This window comes from Lontra canadensis, unplaced genomic scaffold, assembly GCF_010015895.1.
Source record: "Lontra canadensis isolate GAN:19392208 unplaced genomic scaffold, GSC_riverotter_1.0 scaffold90, whole genome shotgun sequence".
Lineage (NCBI taxonomy): Eukaryota > Metazoa > Chordata > Mammalia > Carnivora > Mustelidae > Lontra > Lontra canadensis.
Window position 1 is genome coordinate 8,060,680 of NW_022631084.1, and position 21,851 is coordinate 8,082,530.

Sequence of the window (21,851 nt, forward strand, 5' to 3'; positions counted from 1 at the left end):
GTTTTTATTTCCCCATTTCCTTTGTTTTTATTACTGGTAATGTTTAATGTAAAAATAAGAATGACGTAACCCAGGATCCGGGAACCAACAGATGGTGGCCGATACAAATCTAAAGCAAACTTCGTTTTTAACTTTGCCCTATTTTATTATGTGAGATACGGGTCATTAAAAACTACTTGGGCAAATGCATCGGATGTGTCAATACATTTGAAATTTCAGCTGTCAATTACCTTCTAAGGGACGACAGTAAAAGAGGATTTAGCATAGCTGTCAACTGTCCGACCCTTCGCAGAACTGTTGCCCAGGAAGAGTTTGCCTTCAGTGAGCCCAGCCTCCTCTCTCCACATACTGCTGCTTTTTCTCCTGCCATCTTCCCTTTTTCCTCTCCAGCCCCGGCTCTGCTCCCCCATGGAAAACACATTGGCAGTAAAACTTTCACTCACTCCATAAACAGAGCCTACTCTGGGTCAAATGTGGCTCTAGATGGAAGATTTGATGAGGAGCAAGACACAGTTCCTGTCTTTGATGGAGGCTTAACCTGTAAGTCGGAGAACACACTGGGGTAAGGGCTGCCAGGGAGGAGGGACCCAGGAAGTCAGGGAAGGCTCCGATGGACTGTGCCTGCCTCCTAGAACAGACTTGGAACCTGGGTTTTTAGCCTGGGGAGTTAGCTAAAAAGAGGAGAGAGGTTAGAGTGGTCTAGGCAGAAAAAAACAAGCTCAAAAGTCTCCAAAAATAAAGGCTGGGAAAAGCCTAGGGTTGGCTCCAGCAGTGAATTCTGATCTTCCTAGAGCAAAAGATGTAGGGATGGAGCTAAGGAGTGGGTCTGGTGTGATTTGAGGCTAAAGAGTCATAAGGGTCAATCTATTGTCCCTCCTGGGATTTGCTTACATTTTAAGAGAGGGTTAAATACTTAAACTGCCAATGGAATTTTAGATTTTGGGGGGGCATTTAAAAAATTTAAATTCAATTAATTAACATACAGTATATTATTAGTTTTGTAGTTAGAGTTCAGTGATTCATCAGTCTTATACAACACCCGGTGCTCATTACAACCTGTGCCCTCCTTAATGTCCAACACCCAGTTACCCCATCCCCACCCGACTCCTGGAATTTTAGATTTCGTTAATAAAATTTAGACCCTGTCCTTGGGACAGGACCTAATGTTTTTTGTGTTTGTTTTTTTTTTAAGATTTTATTATTTATTTGACTCAGAGAGAGAGAGAGACAGCGAGAGAGGGAATATAAGCAGGGGGAGTGGGAGAGAGAGAAGCAGGCTTCCTGCTAAGTAGGGAGCCCAATGTGGGCCTCCATATAGGGCTCCATGCGGGGCTCGATCCCAGGACCCTGGGACCATGACCGAAGCCGAAGGCAGATGCTTGACTGAGCCACCCAGACACTCCCCTAATAGGTATTTTTGAAATTACAATGTTCATGGCTTCTTCCTATAAAATAGGTCTTTCTGTAATAGTATGTTCTAGAAGGACTCAAGAACATTTTGCACAGGGGCTGTGAAAAATGACCTTGGAGAGCCCACCTCCATGCTAGGGAAACTCAATATTCTATACACCTGGAGCACTAAAATTTTAGAAGTCACAACTGGGCATCTTTTTCTTTTTGCATTTTCTTTTCAAATGAGAGCAGGGGGCAGCCCAGGTTTACCCAGGAACAGATAGCAATGGAAGCAAACAGTAGCCCCCAGCTGCAGGCCCACAGCTGACCTAGCCTCAGTGGGTTGGGTGGGAAAGAAAAAAAGACCTCTGGCAATGAACCCAGCCACAACCAGCAGCCCTGGCTGTCCCATCCTGATTCCACCCTGATTCCACCATCACCTCAGGGGCCCTTGTCCTTTGGTTGGTCCTCTGGCCTCCCCCTCCAAGATTTACCTCCATGGTCATTGTCATGCAATTGCAGCTTTTGGTGGATACAGAGCCCTTCTCTGGAGTGTCATCCCACTAAATGGTTTCACTTTTTCCCCCACTAAATGCACTGACTTCAATTCGCAAGTCTTAAGAAAACACTACTGGATGGTGCTCCAGGATGTGGTAATTTACCCAAGTGAAACCCCACCCAGCTTGGGAGGCCCCTCCAGGTCCTCTGAGGAGGAGCGCACTTGTGAGCAGAATGGGAAGGGCAGGGTTGGGAGGCAAGATACAACCCAGGATGCAGGATTCAGGACTAGGGGGACAGAAGAGGAAACAGAAGTTGGGGGGGATGGGGGAGGGGAAGGCAGAAAGCAGAGAAAGGCAAGGGTAAGAAATGACAGACAGAAAGCCAGGGAGGTAGAAAAGGACCAAGCATAAGGAAGGCAGACATGTGAGTGCCAAGCAGAAAGCATTTGCACATTGCTTAACATACAGTGGGTAAGAAGTAGGTTACCATGCTCACTCTAAAAACATCTTTTTGCTTTTTCTCTTTTTCCAGGATGTGTTCCGGAAATTCCTCTCTATATACAAACTTGAACAAGTACTCCAGCTTCCCCGTACCAACTCAGGCTTACACAACCTTCCATTTTCCCCTTGTCCCTGCACTTGGTTTTACAGTGTGAAGGCAAAGCCTGGAAGCGGAATTGGGAAATTTGCAGATCACAACATAACAACCAGACTACAACCGCTGAAAACTGGGCTTTGTCTCTTCTTCTAGAATCAGACACATTCATTTAAGAGGCCTTTAGGAAAACTAAGGGCTGGCACTCCAATTTGACTTAACAACGTTAATTGAGCAGTTATTTTTTGATATTTACTATATTATCACTAGATAAGGTTATTTGCCATGAAACTCCAAGGATAATACGCAGTTGGCATGTTGTTTTCTTGCATCTAAGCTGTATTTATTTATTTATTTGTTTGTTTATTTATTTATTTATATTTAAGGTGAGAAATGCCTTTTCTTCCTTTTCCATCCTCAGGTTTGGGCTTAACATTACTTAACGTTTCTGATCCAGTGTTTCAGAGTGAGTCATATTTTCACTGATGCTTGTTAAAGGGAAATGCATCATTCTTTCTCAACAAAAGGTGCTTCACTAAGAGGGAAGTCCTGACACATGCGACAACATCAATGAACCTTGAAGACATTATACTAAGTGAAATAAACCAGTCGCAAAAAGACAAAGGCAGTGTGATTCCACTTATGGGGTGGGGGTGGGGGAATCTAGTCAAATTCGTAGAGACAGAAAATAGAATGGTGGTTACCACGGGCAGAGCGGAGGGGAAAATGAAGAGTTGTTTAATGGGTACAGAGTTTTATAAGAAGACAGTTTTATAAGATGACAAAGTTCTGGATATGGGTTGCACAACAATGCAAATATATTTAAAACTACTGAACTGTACCTTTAAAAATGGTTAAGATGGGCGGCACTTGGCTGATTCAGTTGGTAGAGCATGCAACTCTTGATCTTGGGGTTGTGGGTTCAAGCCCCTCATTGGATGTAGAGATTGCTTTAAAATAAAATCTTTAGAAAATGGTTAATATGGTAAACTTTACTTAATATGGGGTTTTTAGCACAACTAAGAATTTTATATATATGATACAGAGAACTAGAACACTAAATGTAAGGAAGTTTTAGACGTACCTTAATTTCAGCTTTTATTTTCCTTATGTATGTACAAGTGTAATATGATATGTTTTTTTTAAAATCCATGCCTAAATATATTTTCATGAGTATAAAGTAAAAATCCTAGGTAATTGTTACAGAAGTATTATGGTGGCACGCAGGGTCTTGAGTTATATATCTGATGGTCTTAGTTGAGCCTTACCCAGAACTCTTCTCTAGAAAACACATTATTGTAAATATATTTCTAGCATTATTGTTAGTACTACTATTCTCAGTTTAAGCAGAAAAGGAATTTATTAAAAGTGTGGCAGAGATAAATATGTATTTGCCTGCACTCCTTTTGAACCCCACTTAAATAATAATTAAGGGATTTTTTTTTTTCTAAACCACTTCATAAGTCTCTAAGGATGAAGAGAACTGGCTAGATGTCAACAAAATTTTGGAATCTAGAGAGCGTAAGGAAGAATTTAACTGATTTTATAGTTAAGTGCATGTAAGAGTCGAGGAACAAATTTAAAAAATTTCAGTATACCAAAAGACTCAGTAAATGAACCAATAATTGTACCAGGTAACTCTGAAGGAAGAGGTGAGTATGGGTGGACTGAGAACAGAGTGATTAGTTAAAAATTTGTAAGAAGTTTTTTGTTTTTTTTTTTCTTTTTAAGAGTTTATTTTTAAGTAATCTCTACACCCAACCTGGGGCTCAACCCCATAAACCCGGGATCAAGAATTGCATGCTCTGCTGACCGAGCAGCCCGGTGTCCCCACCTAAACAATTAAATTTTATTTCTGCCTGGGTGGCTCAGTCCATTAAGCATCTGCCTTTAGCTCAGGTCATGATCCCAGGGTCCTGGGATTGAGTCCCACATCGGGGTCTCTGCTCACCAGGGTATCTGCTTCTCCTTCTGCACCTCCCCCTTCCACCCCCACCCCCACTCGTGTTCGCACGTTTTCTCACCTTCTCTCCCACTCTCAAGAATAAATAAATAAATTTTATTTCTCACACCAGGGCAGACAGAGATGACCTCTTCCCCACCCTGGCAAAAGATAGAAAGTTTATTTTCAGGACAGTTTGAAATATTGAAGATCTGGACTCAGACACTGGTCATGTTTTGAGTACCTTTTTGGATAGGAAAGTTGAGTAAGGTCTGTATATTGAACCACGAGACCTCCCCCAACTCCCCCTTCAGTTCCTCTAAGAATACACTGGCAACCAAGCTTGAACCTCCCCTTCCCCCACCCCATAGCAGCATATGGGAGGACACCAATCTAGGGAAACCAATACTGACTGTGTGGTGTCCTTCAACTACATAAATTTGCCTCTACCAAGCAACTACAGAGATGCTCACTGACTGAGAAGTCCTACATATATACACAGAGCTCCTAAAAAAAATGCCTAATTCTATATATGTTTCAAGGGCCAAAGATCTCAAGATAGTGGAGGGAAGACTGACACGAAAATGAGATGCAGAAACAATAAGAAAAAGGGAACTTAGAGAGAATAAGGACAATGTAGGGAGAATAAAAGATTTCTAAAAACTCACTATTGTACTTAGAGAGTGAAGTGTTGATGGAGGGTCCATAAACCAAGAACCAGATGTAAGAAAGGGAAAATCCAGAGAACAGAAGTCCTTCTAGAAATTAAGAATGTGATATTTTCTGTGCAAGAATAAAGTGGTACCATTTTGAATCTACCTAATCCTCCAGCAATAGCCACCACCACCACAAATGCATAGGAGTGACCTACTATGAAACTAATATCCTGTGAATTCCCAAGTACAAGGAGAGGGCTGATTAACGGACAGCAGCAAGACCCACATGATATCAGCAAGTGGCAGGAGATAGTAGAAAGCAGGCAAAGATAGGATCTTCTGGTGGCACTGAGTGCCCATAAACTCATTATCAAAACTGCCAAAGGTATTTATCCCAAAATCTAAATGTCCACACTCAGCATTGAAAGCTAATTGGACTTTTTGGGGAGTGGTGCTAGAACTGGAAAGGAGTTCCTAGGGGTGAAGGCAAAAGAAAGGTTAGATTATATGGGGCTGTTTGGCCCTATTAAGCCTCAGCACTAACCAATGGAATCTCTTTTTGCAGAACAAGGTCCCTCTCAGAGGAGAGTCTGCTGGGGTAGAATCTAAACGAAGCAGCACAGAGACGTTGTGGGCAAAGACAAGAGAAGATCCAGGTAAAGTGGGGGAGGAGGCAGAAAAGCTTTTCAGAAAGCACAAGGCAATACTGTTTAACTCTTTATTTTTTTTGTAAAGGTTTTATTTATTTATTTATTTGACAGAGAGAGAGAGAGCAGCGGAGGGAGAGGGGGAAGCAGACTCTCTACCAGGCAGGGAGCCCGATGTGGGACTCGATCCCAGGACCCCAGGATCATGGCCTGAGCTGAAGGTAAAAGTTTCACTGCCTGAGCCACCCAGACATCCATGTCTAACTCTAAAATAACAATAGACTAGCCACAGCTAGGGAAGCAGTCCTGGCCCACTCGCTCTCCTAAGGTACACCATGCGGGCCCCTTCATAGGGCTGGCTTGATGTGTTCTCACAAAATGGCAGCTGGCTTGCCAGAGCACATGACTCGTGAGTGAGAGCAAGGAGAAAGCTGTAAGGCCTGTGGTGACCCAGTCGCTCATCACGCACTGTAACATATCCTACTCGTTAAAAGTGAGTCACTAAGTCCAGCCCTCACACAAGGTAAGGGAAACTAGGTTCTACCCCTCAAAGGGAGGAATACAAAAGAATTTGCAGACATTTAAAATGTCCTACAATATCAAAAAATACTAGAAAGTGGGAGATATAAATAGATGATAGGCAAAGACAAACCAACATCTATTTGGGATTCCCTGAAGAAGAAACTCGAAGCAAATACTAAAACCTTTAATTCATGAAACTACTTCTTTTTTTTTTCTTTTAAGATTTTATTTATTTATTTGAGAGAGAGAAAGAAAGAGCACAAACAGGGGGAGGAGTAGAGGGGGAGGGGGGAAGCAGGCTCCCAGCTGAGCAAGGAGCCTGATGTGGGACTCAATCCCAGGACCCCGGGATCATGACCCAAGCCAAAGGCAGACACTTATCCATCTGAGCCAACCAGGCACCCTGTGAAACTACCTCTGAAGGAAGACTTAAACCGGCATATTTAAATGGCATAGAGCATACCTAGGACAAGCTACCTGGAATGGATAATACCAAGATATATTCCAGTAAGACAAATGAGCTTTAAAAAGAAAGAAAGAAAAGGCAAAAAGATGAGGTCATTTGTAAGGGAAAATAATCAGACTGTCAGCAGACTTTTCAACAGTAGTTTACTATTTTTCCCAGACAGTGGGATACATATTTAAAATATTCAAGGAAGAAAATGAGCCAAGGATTTCATAATTAGCCAAGTTGAACTCTGTAGGCATACGGCTATGAGCATTTAAGAATAAGGAAATGCTGTTGCCATGAACTCTTCCTGGGAAATCCTAATCTAAAGATTTATCTTTAGACAACAAAAATAATGAAAATGACATCAGCATAAGGCCTAACTGATGTTGATCACTGAATATATACTTACGTGTGGTTCTAAGAATAATTGATATATTTAAGGAAGACCAAGTATTTAATGGTTGTGTGCTCTGACATGAATATTAAATTATGAAACCTATGAAAAAGTAATAGCACTATAGTATAACAGACTACGATTTCTGTATTATGGAAAAAACTAAAAGAAATAGCTGCAAGTAAAATGACCAATAATAGTCTATTCTCTCCAGAAAGACAGAGGAAAAAAAGCAAAGAAATTATATAAGAAAACTTCCCAGAACTGGAAAGTGTGAGTTTCTACATTGAAATAGCCTCCCAAGTAGTCATCAAAAGAATGAAGAAGAAAACACCTGTATCAAAGCACTTGTTCCTGACATTTCTAAACAACGACTAATAGAGGATGCTAAAAGCTGCTATAGAAGAAAAACTTAGATGCATAAAGAAGATCAGGACTCAAACTAACATTGGACTTTCAGCATTAACTTTAAAAGCTAGAAGACTATAGGGACGCCTGGGAGGCTCAGTCAGTTAAATGTCTGCCTTTGAAGATATGGTCCATATATATAATGGAATATTATGCCTCCATCAGAAAGGATGAATATCCAACTTTTGTATCAATTGGATGGGTCTGGAGGAGATTATGCTGAGTGAAATAAGTCAAGCAGAGAGAGTCAATTATCATATGGTCTCACTTACTTGTGGAGCATAAGGAATACCATGGAGGACATTGGGAGAAGGAGAGAAGTGAGTTGGTGGAAATCGGAGGGGGAGACAAACCATGAGAAACTGTGAACACTGGGAAACAAACTGAGGGTTTGGGAGGGGTGTGGGGTGGGGGGTTGGGTGAGCCTGGTGGTGGGTATTAAGGAGGGCACGTATTGCATGGAGCACTGGGTGTGGTGCATAAACAATGAATCTTGGAACACTGAAAAAAAAAAAGTCTCCCTTTGGCTCAGGTCATGATCCCAGGGTCTTGCGATGGAGTCCTACATTGAGCTCCTTGCTCAGTGGGGAGGCTGCTTCTCCCTCTGTCTGCCACTCCCCCTGCTTGTGCTCTCTGTCCCTCTCTCTCTGACAAATAAATAAAACCTTAAAAAAAAGGCTAAAAGACTATAGAATAGTGTCTTCAAAATTCTATGGGAAGTTATTTCCAATGTAGAATTCTACATTCCCAAGTAACCTGTCTTGTGGAAGGTAAGAGATAGAGATTTTGAACAAATTGAGTCTCAAAAAAATTTCCCTCTCATGTATACTTTCTCAGGAGGCCAATGGATTATGTACTGCACACCAAATGAGGCAATTAGACAAGATAAAGAAAAACATAGGATCCAAAAAGGAAAAAGTCCCAAGATATTTACAAAGGGAAATCCCAGAATGACAGGTACTAGGGTTAGGGTCACCCAGGCCATTAGTGGTCAAAACCAAAAGATTTTAAGAGGGATATTTCAGTAAAAAACAAACAAACAAACAAACAAAACAAAACAAAACAAAACTGGGGCAAGAGTGATTTCTGATTTATCTGGCCATATTGGAGGGAGTTTTGAAGCTCTACCAGAATCTGTGCATGAATTAGTAATAAGTACAACAGAAAGCAAATTTTAAACTGCCGTGATTCTGAACTATACCGAACACACTAGGGTTGTTGGAGGGGAGTTGGGTGAGGGATAGGCTAAATGGGTGATGTGTATTGAGGAGGGCACTTGTGATGAACACTGGGTGTTATAGGTAAGTGATGACTCATGAAATCCCACTCCTGAAACTAATATTACACTATCTGCTAACTAAACATTAAAAAAAAATAAACTGCAGCAATAATTAGAAACTATTAGAAATATTGAACAAGTTTGTCAAAGTTGTACAATCAATATACAAAAATCAATTGAATTTCTATACACTTAGCAATGAACAATCCAAAAATGAAATTAAGAGAACAATTCCATTTATAATAGTACCAGAAGAATAAAACACTTGGTAATAAATCTAACAAAAGAGGTGTAAGATCTATACTCTAAAAATTATAATACATTCTTTGAAACAACTAAAGAACCTCTAAATAAATGGAAAGACATTCCATTTCCAAGGAGCAGAAGACCTAATATGTTAAGATGGTAGTATTCCCCAAACTGACCTACAGATTCAACGTAATCACCATAAGAATCCCAGTTGGCTTCTTTGTAGAAATTGAGAAGCTGATCCTAAAATTCACATGGAACCCAAAAGAGCCAAAAAAGAACAAAGTTGGAGGACTCGCACTTCCCCTGTTCAAAACTTGCTACAAAGTAGCAATAACCAAGCCAGTGTGGTATCAGCATTATAACAGACACATAGATGAATGGAACAGAATTGAGAGTCCAGATATAAACCCACTTATTGGGGCGCCTGGGTGGCTCAGTGGGTTAAAGCCTCTGCCTTCGGCTCGGGTCATGATCCCAGGGTCCTGGGATCGAGCCCCACGTCGGGCTCTCTGCTCAGCAGGGAGCCTGCTTCTCCCCTCTCTCTCTCTGCCTACCTGTGATCTCTGTCAAATAAATAAATAAAATTTTTTAAAAATAAAAAATAAATAAACCCACTTATTTATGGTCAAATAATTTTCAACAAGGTGCTGAGATTATTCAATGGGAAAGAGCTTCTTTCAACAAATAATTCTGGAACAACAGTACCCACATGCAAAAGAATGAGATTGGACCCTAATCTCACATCATTACAAAAATTAACTTCAATAAATCAAAGACCTAAAATGGTTTGGGTGTTTGTTTGTATGTTTGTGGTTCAGTTAGTTTTTTTTTTAACTTTATTTTATTTATTTATTTATTTACTGGAAGCAACCAAGATATCCTTTATTTTTTAATTTTTAAATTATTTGCTTCAGGGTTACAGGTCTGTGAATCATCAGTCTTACACGATTCACAGCACTCACCATAGCACAAAACCTCTCCAATGTCCATAACCCAGCCACCCTAACCCTCCCCTTCCCAACTCCGCAGCAACCTTCGGTTTGTTTCCTGAGATTAAGAGTATCTTATGTTTTGTCTCCCTTCCCATCCCATCTTGTTTCATCTTTCCCTCCCTACCTGCCATGACCCCTGCCTGGCCTCTCAAATTCCTCATATCAGAGAGATCATATGATAATTGTCTTTCTCTGATTGACTTATTTCACTTAGCATAATGCCTTCTAGTTCTATCCATGCCATTGCAAATGGCAAGACTTCGGGGTTTTCCACAGCTGCATAGTATCCCATTGTGTATATATGCCACATCTTTATCCATTTGTCTATTGATGGACATTTAGGTTCTTTCCATAGTTTGGCTATTGTGGACATTTCTGCTATAAACATTTGGGTGCACGTGCCCCTTCAGATCACTACATTTGTATCTTTAGGGTAAATACCCAGTAGTGAGATTCCTGGGTCATAGGGTAGCTCTATTTTCAACTTTTTGAGGAACCTCCATGCTGTTTTCCAGAGTGGCTGCACCAGCTTGCATTCCCACCAACAGCGTAGGAAGGTTCCCCTTTCTCTGCATCCTCGCCAACATCTGTCGTTTTCTGACTTACTAATTTTAGCCATTTTGGCTGCTGTGAGGTGATATCTCACTGTGGTTCTGATTTGTATTTCCCTCATGCTGAGTCACGTTGAGCACTTTTTCATGTGTCTGTTGGCCTTTTGGATGTCTTCCTTACAGAAATGTCTGTTCATGTCTTCTGCCCTTTTCTTGACTGGATTATTTGTTTTTTGGGTGTTGAGTTTGATAAGTTCTTTATAGATTTTGGATACTAGCCTTTTATCTGATATGTCATTTGTAAATATCTTCTCCCATTCTGTCAGTTGTCTTTTGGTTTTGTTGACTGTTTCCTTTGCTGTGCAAAAGCTTTTGATCTTGATGAAGTCCCAAAAGTTCATTTTTGTCCTTGCTTCCCTTGCCTTTGGCAATGTTTCTAAGAAGAAGTTGCTGTGGCTGAGGTTGAAGAGGTCATTGCCTGTGTTCTCCTCAAGGATTTTAATGGATTCCTTTCTCATATTGAGGTCTTTCATTTATTTTGAGTCTATTTTTGTGTGTGGTATAAGTAAATGGTCCATAAAACTTTATTTTATTTAAATCCAATTAATTAACATATAGTGTATTATTAGCTTCAGAAGTAGACTTCAGTGATTCACCAGTTATATATAATACCCAGTGCTCGTTATATCACGTGACCTCATTAATGCCCCATTTACCCCATCTCCCCAACCACCTCCCCTCCAGCAACCCTCAGTTTGTTTCCTATGATTAAGAGTTTTTTTATGGTTTGTCTCCCTCCCTGATTTCATCTTGTTTTTTTTTTTTTTTTCCCTCCCTTCCCCTATGTGCCTCTGTTTTGTTTCTTAAATTCCACATGAGTGAGATCATATGATAATTGTCTTTCTCTGATTGACTTGTTTCACTTAGCATAATGCCCTCTAGTTCCATCCATGTCAAAGACCTAAAATGTAAGAGGTGGGGCACATGCCTGGCACAGTTGGTAGAGCATGCTACTCTTGATCTCGGGTTTTAAAATTTGAGACCCATGTTAGGTGTAGAGATTACATAAGGATAAAATCTTTAGGAGCGCCTGGGTGGCTCAGTGGGGTTAGGCCTCTGCCTTCAGCTCAGGTTGTGATCTCAGGGTCCTGGGATTGAGCCCCGCATTCAGGCTCTCTGCTCAGCAGGGAGCCTGCTTCTCCCTCTCTCTCTGCCTGCCTCTCTGCCTACTTGTGATCTCTCTGTCAAATAAATAAATAAAATATTTTTAAAAAAAGAATAAAATCTTTATAAAATGTAAGAGACAAAACTATAAAATTCTTAAAAGGTAACATAGGAGTAAATCTTTGTGACTTTTGACTTGCCAGCTCTTAGATATGATACCGAAAAACACAAGTAACAAAAGCAACAAAGAGAAGAAATAGATGAATTGGCGTTTATCAAAATTTAAAACTTTTGAGCCTTGAGGGATATTATCAGGAAAATGAAAAAACTCACAGGATGGGAGAAAATATTTATAAATCATTTATGTGATAAGAAACTTGCATCTAGGGCGCCTGGGTGGCTCAGTGGGTTAAGCCGCTGCCTTCAGCTCAGGTCATGATCTCGGGGTCCTGGGATCGAGTCCCGCATCGGGCTCTCTGCTCAGCAGGAAGCCTGCTTCCCTCTCTCTCTCTCTCTGCCTGCCTCTCTGTCTACTTGTGATCTCTGTCTGTCAAATAAATAAATAAAATCTTTAAAAAAAAAAAAAAAGAAACTTGCATCTAGGGGCGCCTAGATGCAAGTTTCTTATCACATAAGTAGCCTCAGGTGATCTCTGAAAATGGTTTGCCAGTCACTTGACCCAGAAAACCCTACAAAATCATGCAAATCAAGAGGTTCAAATCTTCGTGCTCACTTTAAGAACTCACATGAAACTGCCCAGGCCATCAAGGGCATGCATATCCGAGAAGCCACCAGGTATCTGAAAGCTGTCACTTTGCAGAAGCCACGTGTGCCATTCCATTGCTACAGTGGTGGACCTGGCAGGTGTGTCCGGGCCAAACAGTGCGACTGGGCACAGGCTTGGGGGCTCAAAAGCAGTGCTGGATTTTTACCACATGTGCTTAAAAATGCAGAGCATAATGCTGAACTTAAGGGTTTAGAGGCAGATTCTCTGGTCACTAAGCACATCCAAGTGCACAAAGCCCCCAAGATGCAGCATAGAACTTATGGGGCTCCTGGTCAGATGAACCCATGCATGAGCTCTCCCTGCCATGCTGAGATGATGATCCTTACTGAAAAAGAGAAGATTTTTCCCAAACCAGAAGAGGAGCTCACTCAGAAGAAACTAAAGAAACAAAAACTTGTGGCCTGAGAGTCGATTCTGCATAAAATAAATACAGATAAGTATAGGGTTTGTGAAAGCTGAAGTGAGAGCTGGAAGGCTTTCGAAAGCGGGGCTCTCATTTAAATTTGGCTCCTCTGAGACGTGGTGTGATGAGCACCACGACTTGCACGTTCAAAATCTCCTTCAACCCTCTTCCAGCAGCTTTTCTATATTGCAGAGACTACACGCTTTTTTTTTCTTTTTTAAAAAAGAATTTATTTATCTATTCATTTTCTTTTAGAAAGAGAGAGATGTGTAAGCTGGGGGAGGGGCTGAGGGAGGGAGAGAGTCACACCGACTCCATGCTGATTGTGGAGCCCCACTCTGGGCTGGATCTCATGACACTGAGATCATGACCTGAGCTGAAACCAAGAGGCAGACACTTAACCAACGGAGTCACCCAGGCGCCCTGAGACTACAAATTTAAGGACTTTTCCCAGCCTCCCGAAAAGCTAGGTTCTGGATGTGATCTAAGTCTGGCTGATCTCTCACGTTTGTGCAAGTCTTGAATCTGTAAGCAGGGTACTTGGGGACAGGGGCAGGTCACGTGACACCCAATTTCCTGATGTATGTGGTCTCAAGCCAACAGCTGTAACAGCTGCTTCCAGTTTCACAGGCAGCATCTTTTTTTTTTTTTTAAAAGATTTTATTTATTTATTTGACAGAGATCACAACTAGGCAGAGAGGCAGGCAAGGAGGGGGGAGAAGACTCCCTGCTGAGCAGAGAGCCCAATGTGGGGCTTGATCTCAGGACCCTGAGATCATGATCTGAGCCAAAGGCAGAGGCTTCACCCACTGAGCCACCCATGCGCCCCACAGGCAGCATCCTTAACGTCGCCCAGGCAGCAGTGTTCTTGCTGGGCCATTTCTGTGGGGTGGCTCTAGGTTCTTCCTGGAAACACAGTGTAGAACCCATTTCTCCATGATTCCATAAGCCATTTAATACCTGTAACAAATGCCTTTCCACCAATCTAGCCAGAGATGATCCTGGATCAGGCTGGATACCTCCAATGGCAAGAAGCGACGGTAAATTCTGAAGGAGTGGGAGACACCCCTGGGCAAACTTATGACAGGGGGGCCTGCTCAATCTCTCGATTTGGTTCAGTGCCTCCCAACAAGGAGGAGCTCAGTGTCACTCCACAAGGGCTGCTGGGATAAAGAGAAGGATTATAGAAGGGTGATGCATGACCACTGTTTGTTTTAAGAAAACCCAAATACATTTAGAACAAGTTATTGAGATCTTTAATGAAGCCCACAAGGCCCGTCCAGAGTGGTTTCTCTGTGTTTCACAAGCCCAGTGGACCATTCCCCTACTTTTTCTTGTCCAGCCATGCTGGCCTTTCCTTTTTCAGATTGACTATGCCCTTCTGCGTTCCCAGCCTGGAACATTCTTCAACTAATGACTCCTATGTGTTCTTAAGTCAGTCCTCCCATCAAATCTCAGACCTTGGGTTGTTCATGTTATGTGCTCTCTTGACATGTTCTATCGCTCTTCGTAATGAGTCACAGCCAGAATTAAATACTGATTTATGGAAGTTAAAAATAGATGTCTGCTCTGCAGACAAAGTTCAGGAGAGCAGAGCCTGCCTTATGGGCTAGCATATTCCCGGCGTCTCACAGTGCTTGGTCCATGGCTGTTTCTCAGTAAGCGTAGTTTGAGTCAATGCACTCCATCTTCCTGGCTCAGTTTTGTTGCATCTCTGTCTGAATACGTGCCCCCAGATTGTGGCAGCAAGGGAAGATAGCCTGCAGAATCGGCCACAGGTTCCTAAATACTTCTGCGTGGGAGTGACCTGCATCCCTTCCTACTAACATTTTATTGGCCAAAGCAAGTCACAAGGTCATCTACATTCAAAAGGGTGATCAGGAATGGGAGAAGAACTGGAAATTTTGACCTCTTGCAGCTCCCCACCTGAGAGGCTAACCTAAACATTAAGGTTGGGATGGGGGAAGTACTGATTAGTCTGTAAGTAGTGGCTTGAGTTTTACTTTCTAAAGCAAACACATTGCATTCTTTGTTCTAAGGCACATTTTTCCCCTTTCAGTTTTATTGTTAAGTTCTGGCTAATGTGCATTCATATCTTGGCAGTCCTAAGCTCAGGGCTTTACCAGAAATGTCCCTGTGAAAATGAACGTTAGGTCAATAGCAGAATTTGCTTACCCAAGCTGGCTCATCATCTATTCATTGCCTTAATGAGGACAAGCAGATTTCGTCCCTTTGTTACACATGAACCGTGGGTGTACTGTTGCTTTCATTCATTTGCTTTGAAATTAGCTGTTCTTGGGTCTTTGTAGAATGGTGATTGCAGATTGCATCAACAATCAACCACACATTTATTGAACATCTGTTACCTATAATTCCTTTACTAGGTATTGAGAGGTAAAAAATACTATTTATGGCACTTGTCCTCAAGGAACTAACTCCAGCTGAGAAAACAAGATGTACCCCCCCCCCCAAATATCACCTAAACTCATGACCATGTAAATTTAAACAAAGACTCAGTGGTGGGGCAATAAAAAGGATTTCAGAGGCAAGAAAATTCTATATAGTGTTGTATAGTCAGGATCTCTGGGGGTATGTGGAAGGTGATCTGTGCCTGGGGGGTGGTAGATCTCAGCAAGTAGAATATGGGTCTCCCCCTGCCCAACCCCGGCCTGGGCTTCCTTAGAGAGAGCTTGAGAGAGCAGAGAGAGGAGCATGATCAACAACAGTGATAGGGAGGGAGCATTTACCATCCATGGATGGAGAGAGGAGGCTGTCAAAGCAGCAGGGAGAAATATTGGAATCAGGGGACTTAGGCCAGCGGGGACTTCCAGTTTGTCCAGCCATCTCAGTCCTGAGGTTGGGTTGTCCTCAGGTCATAATTGCATGTGAGAATCCAGAAATTCTAGGTCATCTAGGAAGCCCAGGATTGGGGTTAACATCCAAATCCCATGTCATGTCAAACATCTTTGTGTTGTGTCTGACATCGTCTCAGCCCATGGTTGCCCTGCCCATTATTGCAACAAGCAGGCCTGTGCAGGCCTAACCTGACAGCACAGCCTCGGCTGAACCCGATGACTCTTCCCAGCTCTGGAGCTCTGCCGCCATTTTGAAAGATGCTGAGGAAGCTGCCCAGACATTCTTCTGTGGCCACAAGTCTCAAGTGCCAGGGACTTAACACCCCTGGGGCAAACCTTAGCCAAGAGGGCACTTGTGAGGGGCATGCACCAGATACGTGCTCCCCTCCTCTCAGGCTGATAATTCTGAGGGTGTTTTACATATTTCCACAGGGGTTCCCCAGAGAGAGTGAACCACCATTCCCTTCTTTAACACACTTTGGACTGGCTTTTCCTCCTCACATTTCATCTTCCAAGTCCCCAAAGAAGTAAGTCCTCATGCCCAAATAAGGAAAGAAAACTCTTTAAACTTGTTCACTTCTTGCATCATTACAGTATTTACCCCTTTGCCTCAGGGTTATTTACTGAGGTTAAAAAAAGCAAATTCTTTGCTCCTTGATCTTATAGTTTAATAAGTTATATTGGAGATCTTTTCATATTAGTACATATACATCTAATTTTTGAAATAGTATCCACTCTGTGGCATATCATAATTTATATAATCAGTTCTCTATTCACTCTTGTGATAAATACTTCAATGGACATCTTTTGGGGGGGTCATCAAAGATCCTTTACTGAACTATTTTCCTTTGTCGTTCTTAAATAGTGGGGCATTCCACGGCACCAGTGTTGAGGTTATCAGCCATCAGCGTGGCAGCCCACAGATTGGGCAGTCCCCTGGATCTTTTTAATGGTTCCAGAGAGTTCTCTGGCTAAAGATCAGTGCTGCACCTGTCAGGCAACGTTGACAATCCCATCAAAAGTGGTATTCCCCCTGTGCTGAATATTTTTCTGCTTCTCCCTGTCTCTTGGCAGTTTCTTGAGGGATCTCATAATCAGGCAGAGGGAGAAAGTATCACTTCAATCAGGGCCTGTCTGTTCAGAAAGGTCATTTTCACTGTTATCCTCAGACCCTTCCAATCACCAACCTTTCTGGGAGACAGACTCAGGCTCAGACAAGATCACACTCCTGATCTTGGGAGCCGGGGCAGACAGGCACGGACTTTCCCATGGTCACCTCAGGTACATGACTTTGATCCTGTTGGGGTGACCTGGTGTGGCAGGGTGAAGGCAGCTGGTGTCAGATGAGCCCAGAATCAGGGTGACCAAAGACCGTTGCATCCTCACCTCCCGCTCTGAGCTGAAAGCCAAAAGCCCAACGGACATCTCTATGTATGTATGCACCCTCTTTTCCCAAACTGTCCTTAATCTTCATTTTAATGTGATTTCTCCTGACCCAAATGTTGGGAGAAAAATCCTAGCCTGTACTTTATTAGGATAGGCCAGGATGGACAGCCTTCAGGCAGTAAAGCTGAACTCAGCGAGTTTTGCAGGACGTACTAATGTGCCTTTATACCTGTGAGAGTTTAGCCAACTGAGAAGTTAGAACAGTGTACACACAAGGCTACCCTCACTTCTGACACCAGTTGCAAGTTCAGGGGTACCTAGTACCTGTAACTACCCTTGGGTTTGATCATTTGCTAAACTCACACAACTCACTGAAAGCTGTTATGCTCTGGTCAGGCTGTAACACAACTGATGGATACCGATTGGAATCAGTTAAGGGAAGAAGTACCCAAGGCAGAAGTCAAGATTGAGTACAAAATGAACTCCCCATGAACCCATGACACTTCCACTTTCTTGGCATTGATGTGACAAAATATGCAGTGAGTATTGCCAATCAAGGAGGTTTACCCAAGCCTTGGGGTCCAGAGTCTCTGTTAGGGTCCCATCCAGTGGCAGATCTTGGGTTCTAGCCCCTCGGAAGTTCACCTGATATCACAAGGCTCAAATCCCCAACCCCTATCGAGTTGTGATTATCTGTTTGCGGCAGAGCCCTCAGGCAAACAAAAACACTCCTATCAGGAAGCTGAGGACAAAGGCAGACCTCTCTTGGGAGTAAAGGCTAGATTTTTCACTGCACAATACCAAAACCAGAATCGAGTCCACTAAATATTTCTGGGACATATATAATTAATAATGTCCAGTTTCTTGGGGCGCCAGGGTGGCTCAGTCAGTTAAGCGTCTGGCTCTTGATTTGGGCTCAGGTCATGACCTCAGGGTCATGGGATGGAGCCCCAGGTCAGGCTCAGTGGGGAGTCTGCTTGAGATTCCCTCTCTCCCTCGCTCTGCCCCTCCCCCTGCTTTCTCTCTCTCTCAACTAAATAAATAAATCTTAAAAAAATAATGTACAGTTTCTTTCCTGAGAATTATGTTTAACCAAACAAAATAGGAAGAACTATCAGTTGACTCACTAACAAACAGTGTCCTTGACAGCAATTGGCTCAACATGTGGCAAAGAGAAAACCATGCCAGGATCCTGGTCAAATAATCCCCCCAATCCCCCATTCATTCTCTGCCCACACATGCCTCCTCTGGCAAACAGCAAGCTGCACTGGGACCTCATGTTTTCCCCTTGGTCAGGGATCTTTGTGTATTTTAAGGGAAATAAAATCCTTATGTTTTTGAATCATTTACAGTTAACTCATTAAAAAATTTTACAGTGGACATTTTGTGGTTCTCTTCTTCTTTAAATTTTGGTGGGAAAAGAGTAATGAAGTTTATACCAGGTACTAACATTTACTATAACCACAAACCCAGTTTCAGGCCAGAAAATAATACATGATAATATTGGTGTTAGTATCATATGGACCATATTCTTCCAGACATTGAGTACTCACATCACACCATAGCCACAAAGCTTTCTGGGGCAATTCCAGACAAAAGTTGTCTTAGTACATTTAGGCTGCGCCAACAGAATATCATAGACTGGGTGGCTAATAAACAAAAAGTTATTTCTCATGCTTCTGGAAGCTGGGAAGTTCAAGATCAAGGTACTGACAGGCAGATTCTGTGTCTGGTGAGAACGTGCTTCCTGGTCCCCAGAAAGCCATTTTTTTCACTGTGCCCTCACACAGCAGAAGGGGCTAGGGAGTTCTTTGGGTCCCTTTTCAAAGGGCATTAAGCCCATTCATAGTTTCCACCCTCATGACCTAATCACCTTCCAAAGGCCCCACCTCTAAATACCATCACATTGGGAATTGGTTTCAACACAAGAGTTTTGAGGGAATGCGGTCAGTCTATAGCAGAAGGGATCTCTCAGCCTTTGTGAAATGTTCCCCCACACTTCTGATCTGAGCTAATATAACCTGTGTGCTTATCTCTCCAACTAGAGTATAAAATCCAGCGTTGGAAGGTACTTCATACCTTGACACACACCGCACCTTGCCAAGCACAGAACACTTTGATAACTGCTTGGCAGAATGCATAGTGGGGCTTCAATAAACATTTGTGGATGATGAAACAATTTAGAATTTTGTAGGTTTTTTTTTTTTGCATGTGTTTATTTATTTGATCCCCACAATGCTTATTGTTACTTTGTCCTAGGTTTGGAAAGCAGACTCCTTTACCTTCCCCCCCCCCACCCCGCCCCTCATTCTTTAGTTGCAAAGGACTGTACCACTAGGTACATACATACATTCAGTAATGCCCAGCACCAGCACTGGATACCTATCAATCACATACCTTCTGTATGACACTGACAGGGTAAAATTACACATGACTGAATAGAAATAGAAACAATCTGAAAGAACTCCTGGAGGGTGGAAAAGGAGGGATTCTGCCTTGAGGAATTTCCTCTGGTTTTTAATATATTTTATTTTTTTGCCTCACTGAGAAAGTATGCAATTAACCTCAAGAACCAATGCTCAACAAAAACCTACTAACTGTTTTGTTCCTCAAATAAGCTTTATGTAATTTATACATTAACCAAAGTTAGACCTTTCCTGGAGGTGCAGTCACCACCAATTCCCGAATTCTGTGGCTAGGAGCAGTATCATTTAAACACAGTACTGGGTTTCCACTATGTAATTACTTTAAATTAAACCACTGGTTTGGGCAGGACTGTGAGACCACGTTCTGCCCTAGAAGAGCCCTTAATGACTAACTGTTGTTGTCTAGGAAAACAGTGGAAACTCTGTTGCCATTCAAGAAAAATGTGGTCAGGGGACTGTTCCCTTGATTGCTAGAGCAATTCCAGGGTGTTTTAGTGGGTCAATTTTCCGAGTAGTCTGGCCATAGTAAAGATTTTTAAAATCCAGTGTTAGATACATTCTTTAAGGCTTTGGGAGTAACTATTAACTATACATATAAACATTCCTTTTTTTCTCTGCCTCATATCCATTTTTTCCAGCCTAACACTTCTGAGGCTCCAGCTACTTTATCTGGTAAATATTTTATTAAACTGGGACAGTTGTTGACTCTCTTTCAAAGGTACTCTTGTAAAACAGGATAGATTTTTAGTGGTATGCTACGACTTACATGTGGTCCTATAAGACATGGGCTCAAAGTCTCCGCCAGAGAAGAGATTTGGGGCCAAAAAAATCCTTCCACTAAGGTCCTTGAAGTGAAAACAATTTTCATAACAACATGAAGAAGTTATTTGCTTGCTTCACTCTCATACACTCATGACTGTACAGTGGAAATTGCCAGAAACTACATGACATGATGTCACACCAGATGGAATAAGAAGCAGATAGGAGAATCCAGTTGTCTTCTTTTAAGCCAGACACTCCAGAGACTGACAAAAATGGAAAATAATGCCATTCCTCAAACTAAATTTTTTGAAAAGATATTATTCATAAACATATCTTACTTACATTGGGGGAGAAATCGGAGTGGGAGATGAACCACAAGAGACCATGGACTCCAAGAAACAGAGAGTTTTACAAGGGAGGGGGTGGGGGGGATGAGGTAGCCTGGTGATGGGTATTAAGGAGGGCACGGATTGCATGGAGCACTGGGTGTTATGCGCAAACAATGAATCATGGAATACTACATCAAAAATTAATGATGTATTGTATCGTGACTAACATAATACAATAAAAATTATCTTACTTCATTAACATGTAAACTGTTGTTTTTGAATGAATTAATATTTTTTAACTTTTTTTTTTGAGAGAGAGAGAGACTGAGTGGCAGAGGGAGAGGAAGAGAGAGAGAGAGTCTTAAACAGGTTTCATGTCTAGTGCAAAGCTTGATGCAAGACTCGATCTCACAACCCTGAGATCATGACTTGAGCCAAAATCAAGAGGTGAACTCTTAATCAACTGAGCCACCCAGATGCCCCAAACTGATAAATTATTTTTTCTAATTCTCTTGGTTGAATTTCTTGTACAGTAAATATTGATGTATATATCCATTTAAACAAAAGTTTTTTGAGGCACTCAATACGTTTTAAAAACAAAATGAACCCTGAGACCAAAAATAGTTTGAGAATTGCTGGTGTAAAGGAAATACGGCGATGTCCCTGCCATGTACTAGTCACCTTTCCACATGTTCCACCTTGAACAGCACACAACACACACACACACCAATCAAGCTCTTTCCCAACACTTACTTAAGAAAAAAAACCATTTCATTCAATAACTAATATTAAACAACTCATCAAAGCAATTGAAAGAAAAAAGTTCCCCAACTGAGTAACAAAGGAGGAAACCAGAGTATGTCACCCGAAAATACACCTCTTTGAGCTTTTACGTTGAGCTGAAGGCAATAAAGCAGCAGCAAACATGGGAAAACTCTCTACCTTCCAACTTTTCTGCCTAAAGGCAGGATATGAATTCCCTTTTTTTGGAGGTGACTACAGGTGACTACAGACTCATCAGCCCAGAGAAATCTGCCAACAAATCAATTTCATCAGCTTCCGCCCCTGTATTTCCTTCCCTCAGTTTGTCTCCCTTGGAAGGCTAACACAGGTCCCCTTTGTCCTGTTATTTCTTCACACATTTATTGTTCTGTGTGG

The 21,851-nt window shown here is 42.0% G+C and overlaps 1 protein-coding gene across 1 annotated transcript; it reads left to right on the forward strand.

Moving 5' to 3' along the window:
- The first annotated feature begins 12,403 nt into the window (after positions 1-12,403).
- Positions 12,404-12,937, forward strand: LOC116854299 (60S ribosomal protein L17-like). The gene has a single exon (XM_032836051.1). It carries the CDS (start codon positions 12,404-12,406, stop codon positions 12,935-12,937), a length of 534 nt encoding a protein of 177 aa, XP_032691942.1.
- Positions 12,938-21,851: the final 8,914 nt, after the last annotated feature.